Here is a 6,475-nt window from a genome sequence, read left to right as displayed (position 1 = left end):
TTACGAGGACATGTAATCTCTTATATATACTCCCGAGCGCTCACTCTTTATATCGTCTCAAATTCCTCTCCACTTCCTCTCTATTTCATAGCAATGGTAAGTCTCTCTAATTCCTCTCTAATTTGATTAGTTTAGGATAGATTAGGTGGTTAGTGTGTGGAATTTAGATAGGTTTACGGATTTTGATTAGGTGGTTAGTGTAGGAAATTTAGATAGGTTTACAGAATTTGTTAATTACTGTTGATGTTAATTTTAAAAATTAAGTTTTTTTTTCCAAACGATTCGAAAGAACAGACTTACTCCCCATTACAGAGAGATGTTTGGTGAGCCTGGTAGTCGTTTAGACCCATCTTCTTCAGCTCCCGGTTCTTTTTCAGCTCCCGGTTCTTTGGGTCCGGAGACTGTCCGCGAGACTCAGTCTTCTCAGAGAGTCTCTTGGTCGCCTTCTTCTAGTGCACCTCATGTGCCTCTTCCGATGGCTCCTCCGACGATGCCTCCTCCGATGGCTCCTCCGATGCCCGCCGAGATTCATCTCGATTTGATGGTGCCTCCGAGTGCTCCTTACTCGCAGTACACTGTCGAGGACCCTCTCCGTCAGCCAGACAGAGAAGGTTTACCAGTCATAGACCCCGACCGACCGGACGAAACTTTGTTACATTAATTTTTTTTCAAGTCTTTTTCAATTCTTTTATAACGTTAATAAATAATTTATACTTTAAATTTGTTTTTTCAGGTTTGGGGTTGACAATTGTCTTGCATCAAACGTAACCGACACAATCAAAGGTTACTTTTCCATGCCACATCCGAACTGTAGAAAGACGCCGATCTACGTCAGAAAGACGTGGTTCAAAATTTACGCTGTAAGTTACTTTTAATTAATTATATGTACTTTTATTTTTTCATGATTTATATATATTTTCTAAACTAATTATTAATTTAATTTTTTATTGCAGCAAAAAATATCATTGGTCGATGGGGATCACTGAGAGGGTGAGGAAACAGTTTTACGCGAAGGCAAAAGTTCGCTTGTTGGACACGGTCTCCAACTGGAAGGATGACTGGATCGTGAAGGGATATGAGCGTGGCAAACCCGCTGAGCTCACCACGGATGTGTGGGATGACCTCATCCGTTATTGGCGGGATCTTGAGTCCATCAGAATCGCCCTGTCTTGCTCTGCCTCCCGTAACACGGTAGATGAGCACGGTCACTGGCCGATGCTTCACTCTACAGGCCAAAAACCCCACGCCGGTGTCCGTATGGAAATGATAATTAAATATTTTATTAAATAATTTTTTTAATATATATATTTTTAATCTAACTTTCTTAAATATTTTTTTGGCCAAAGATACGGGACATCTCCCGTCTCTTATGGAACTTTACGAGAGGACCCACAAGAACAAGGCACCCATAAGAATAAGGCGGCCTAATTTCTAGATGGCAAGTCCGAGCAAATCTTCAACGACTTGGTTGCTCAGGTTGACGACCGCCAGACCCAGCTGACCCAGCAGTCCACCGACGGATTACCCGTCACCTTATCCACACATGAAGTGGATAAGATTTACGATGACGTAAATTTTTTAAAATTTTAATTTTTTTATTATTCATTTAATTTAACTTTAAATTTTTACTAACAATATTTATTTTTTTTGTTTTTAAGGTTGTCCCTAAGAAAAATGGATGTACGTTGGGGATTGGTTCCGTCAACGATGTTCCGAGAGCAACATCGTCTTATGCTCAAACACGGGAAGATGAAGTCACTGCGCTGCGTAGAGAGTCCGAGCAGCTGCGTAGAGAATCCGCTCAGCTGCGTAATGAGATGGACTCGACGTGATCTGCGTTCACAGCTCGTATGGGTGGACTCGAGGGCTTCTTGGATATTTTAGCGGCCACAAATCCGGAATGGGAGTCCTTATTGAGGAACTTGCGACGAAAAAATCCCATTCCAGGCGAGTCATCATCCGACACACATCCCGAGATGGATGTAGAGAGGAGGAGTGATGAATTCTACCGGGCGATGAATGACTCTTAGTTTTTTTTTCTGTTGTTGAATTATAAATTCAAAACTTATTTATATATAAAATATTTTGGTATTGATTTTTTTTAAAAAATTTAATTTTATTAATTAATTAAATAATTTTAATTATTTTTTAAAATTATTTTTTAAAATTCTGTAAAATAAAATAACAAAGTAAATTCGTAGCTAATTTATGACCTATTTACGTGGAAACTTTACGGGGAAATGACGAGAAAAAATAAACGAGTATTTTACGAGGAAACGTTTACGAGGATATGACGAGGATAGATAAACGAGTACTTTACGAGGAAATACTTTCATGGTTATTACGTGTACTTTACGAGAAAAATCTTTCGAGATATTTACGTGTAATTTACGAGGAACACGTTTCGAGGGATTTACGAGGAAATCTAGCGACCTCCTTACGTGGAATATTTACGTGGTCTTTACGACGAAATGATTACTTCGTCTTTACGACGAAATATTTTTCTCGGTAATTTACGACTAATTGGCGAGGAAATATGTGTTACGACGAACGAGTAATGACGAAACGTGTTTCCTCGCTAATTCCTCGTAAAGCCTCTTTTACGACGAACTCACGAGGAAAACCGCTCTCGTTAAACTTATGTTTTCTTTTAGTGATTACTCATTGTAGCAAAAATGAAAAATTGTGTAAAATCTAAACTACTCAACATTTATATGTAAATTTAAGTCAATAAAACAAAAAAATTCTAAATCTAACAACTAACCCTAACTGTAAAATATATCTTTCAACCTATTGTACCAAACCATAAGTATTGTACAAACATGGCTAAAACACCAATATATTTTCTTCAAATTTTTCTATATAACTTAAATTTTAATTATATAGCTCCTATTAGTTCATATATTGATAATTTATAACAAATTTTATACAAATATATTTCATTTTTAAAATAAAATTATATATCAAATTACAAAATAAAATTCCTGAGAAAACTAATTAGTAAACTTTTTTGGAAGTATATTTAGTAGACTTTTTCAAAAGTATACTTAGTGGACTTCTTCGGAAGCATACATAATAGACTTCTTCGAAAGTCTCTATGTAATAAACTTATTTCTGTTAAATTTAGAATTTAAATAATATGATCATAAAATAAGTTTTCGATTTTTTGTTAAACTATAAAAGGTAAATGGTAATTTTGCTAACCATTTAAGTTAATCTTGCGTTTGATTGAATATGTGGTCAACTTTAATATTTCAAATTAATTTTTGGATTATATTTGGCCAATACCTCTTCATTAAATAAAAAAATTGATTCTTAACAGCTATCTAGTTGAAATAGAGTTTATAAAATGAGATGAAAATATATTGTTTTAGTTATTTGTTATGAGATACATTTTGATTTTCATGTAAGTTTTATAAATGAATTTTACAAAAAAAAGTTTTACAAATTAAAAACTACACTTAAATATAATATTTAGATTTAAAAGAAAAAGTTAAAAATGAACAATATATATATATATATATATATGGATGACGGATTAAAATATCGTGTTTTTAGTACACGAATGAACGGCCTAAACTCAACTCGTAAACTGAACATAAAAACAACAGTTGGTTTCCAGGATTTTATATATTCTCTTGCTGTTGATATTATTTTGAAAAAATGTTAAATATGAAATTCATATCTAGAATGAAATTTGATAATAGATCATTCTAGTTCACGTGAGAAGGAAAGATATAAACCTTCAAAAATATATGATTGACTAAAACTACTAAAATTACTTATTGTGGCTGACAAACGAGTGTTGTATTTCTGACAAAAAGGGTCGTTCACCCATTGTGTAAAATCGGTTGTTATTTCTTAATAACAACTTTTAGAACCAAAAATAATATAAAATAGAAACAATGTAGAGGAAAAAAGGATTCAGCATAGGACGTACACGTGGCAATCATCGACAAAGGAAATGAGCTCTTATATATCGACCTTCGTCATGTGTCTGAAATCGAAGCATTTCACACCACAAAGATCAGTAATGGCTCTCGAGGTTAGCTAATTCTTCTTCACTACACTAAATTTGTTTTCTATATTTTGATTGTTAGAGTTTACATCGATACTCTCCTACTTCGTCGTTAAAATCTGCTAAGCATTGATGCAGGCATGGTTTATGGATGATAGCAATGAAGACCAGAGACTTCCTCATCATCGCAACCCGAAAGAGTTCGTCACATTGGATTACTTAGCAGGTTTTTTTCCAAATTTCTCGCTTGAACGTGATTGCTTTGCAATTTTTTCATGAAAAAATGACTTTGTATATGATATGTTGTAGTTTAGGTCTGGTTTGGATAACTTATTTGTGTTTTATATTTTATTTACAATATAAAGCAGATGAGCTATTTTATAGCTAACACCAAAGAAACCTAAATTAGGAAAATGAACAAAAATATACATAAGAGAAGATCTAAGAGATTCACAAAGCTATCAGAACAATAGTTATGCTCTGTTTGGCAGATCTGGGAGTGGTGCACTGGAAGCTGAACCCTGAAAACTACGAGAATGATTCCAAGCTAAGCAAGATTAGAGAAGAACGGGGTTACGATTACATGGTACATACGTGCTCATGCTCACAATAAATGGCTCATGTATCTGGTGGTTTGGCATTGAAACCAATGAGACAGATACTAATTCTCACAAGTTTTATCTGTAATCAAATCTTTATATTAGGATTTGCTGGATCTATGTCCTGAGAAAGTGAGCAACTACGAGGAGAAGCTGAAGAACTTTTTCACAGAACACATTCACAAGGACGAAGAGATTCGTTACTGCCTAAAGGGAAGTGGCTACTTTGATGTTAGGGACAAGGATGACCGTTGGATCCGAATCTTGATGAAACCGGGCGATCTCATTGTCCTTCCTGCCGGAATCTACCACCGGTTCACACTTGACACCAGCAACTACATCAAGGTATTATAAAGCCCGCTTCAGTCTTTGTAACTAAAACAACGCAGACACATCTGTTACATCTTATGTAAAAAGATTTAATTTTGTTAGATTGTGATGAATTAGTGGTTGGTTTTGCAGCTAATGAGGCTGTTCGTGGGAGAACCGGTTTGGACACCATATAACCGGCCCCAGGAAGAACATCCGGTTAGGAAGGAATATATAAAGAGCTTGACCAAGAAGTTTGGAGAAACCATCCGAGCTTATTAAGAAGTTTACTATATGCTTTGTGGTGTCGTATGTATTGTTTACTCTACCAGTAAAAGCAGAGACTCCTTCCTGCTTGTTTTGTGACATACTTTAATATATGCTTTTACATCTAAAAATAGAAAGTATTAAAACTATATTTATTAATATTTTACAGAATAACCATTCTAAAACAAAACAATGTTTATTTACTATTTTTACAAATCAAATATATTAAAGAGTATATAATATATTTTTAATACAACTGTTAATATAAAAAAATTGCGCTTTATGAGCGGTTTCTGTAAACATGCCATCATATGTATGGGCCAGTATCTCACCAGCAACAAAATTATTATTATTGGAAATCAGACATAAGGTACATTCATGATATGAGGTCAAGGTGTGAGAGGATCTTTGTAACCCGACAACACCAGCTACACCAGCACGGCCCTTGGCCCCAACGCTGAATCTGAACATGAGAGTCAGTGATCTCATTAACTAGGATAGGAATGAATGAAATATTGGTCTACTGGAGAACTATGTTGACCCTGCCGATATACCCTATATAAGAAGTCAGGCCATAAGCACCACTTATCGACGGGATACTTTCTGCTGGAACCATACTAAAAATGGACAGTATACAGTCAAATCAGGATATTGGATAACTCGGAACTTACTAAGGGCTGAAGATGAGAAGGAGGTTCTGGAAACTAGTATAACGAAGCTTCAAGCCTTTGCTTGGAAGATAAAAACTCCTCAAAAGATTTGTCATCTTATATGGCAACTGTTAACCGGTTATGTGGCAGTGACGAAGAATTTGGTACGGCGTAATATGAGATGTGATAATTACTGTCCATGATGTGGAGAGCCGGAAGAATCTGTAACTCATGCAATTTTTGAATGTCCACCAGCTTTACAAGCTTGGTCTCTGTTGGGGTCAAAATCGGTCACGACGGAATCAATGTCTGAAAGTCCGTAACTATCGGCATGAACGTTTTTACGAAAAATAAATCTTCAAAAAAGATTTATTTTTACGAAGAATCTTGCGGAGAAAACACATTCATGAGACATCGGACAAGAGCTCGAAAAAGGTTGCTACGCAGCGACCGAGCGGGACGAACGCTCGTTCGCTACGTAGCGACCGAGCGTCCGTTCAGCTTGGTCGCTACGTAGCGACCGGGCTCTTCTGAAACGTCGATACGACATTAGTCCATGCACTCTCGCCTACCCTTCGATGCTATCTTCCGAAGACCGTAGCGAACCCATTTCATGTTTCCCGCCATTCTAA

At 35.9% G+C, this 6,475-nt stretch overlaps 1 protein-coding gene across 1 annotated transcript; it reads left to right on the top strand.

Annotated features, from left to right (window-relative positions):
* The first annotated feature begins 3,934 nt into the window (after positions 1–3,934).
* Positions 3,935–5,342, top strand: LOC106325213 (1,2-dihydroxy-3-keto-5-methylthiopentene dioxygenase 4-like). Its single transcript, XM_013763244.1, has 5 exons — positions 3,935–4,045; positions 4,157–4,244; positions 4,510–4,604; positions 4,723–4,962; positions 5,080–5,342. The coding sequence occupies exons 1-5, from the start codon at positions 3,965–3,967 to the stop codon at positions 5,206–5,208; spliced, it is 633 nt and encodes a 210-aa protein (XP_013618698.1). The 5' UTR covers positions 3,935–3,964; the 3' UTR covers positions 5,209–5,342.
* The last annotated feature ends 1,133 nt before the right edge of the window (positions 5,343–6,475 follow it).

Source organism: Brassica oleracea, chromosome C2 (genome assembly GCF_000695525.1).
Source record: "Brassica oleracea var. oleracea cultivar TO1000 chromosome C2, BOL, whole genome shotgun sequence".
Classification (NCBI taxonomy): domain Eukaryota; kingdom Viridiplantae; phylum Streptophyta; class Magnoliopsida; order Brassicales; family Brassicaceae; genus Brassica; species Brassica oleracea.
Note: the sequence above shows the minus strand (reverse complement) of the source record. Positions and strands in the feature narration are given on the sequence as shown.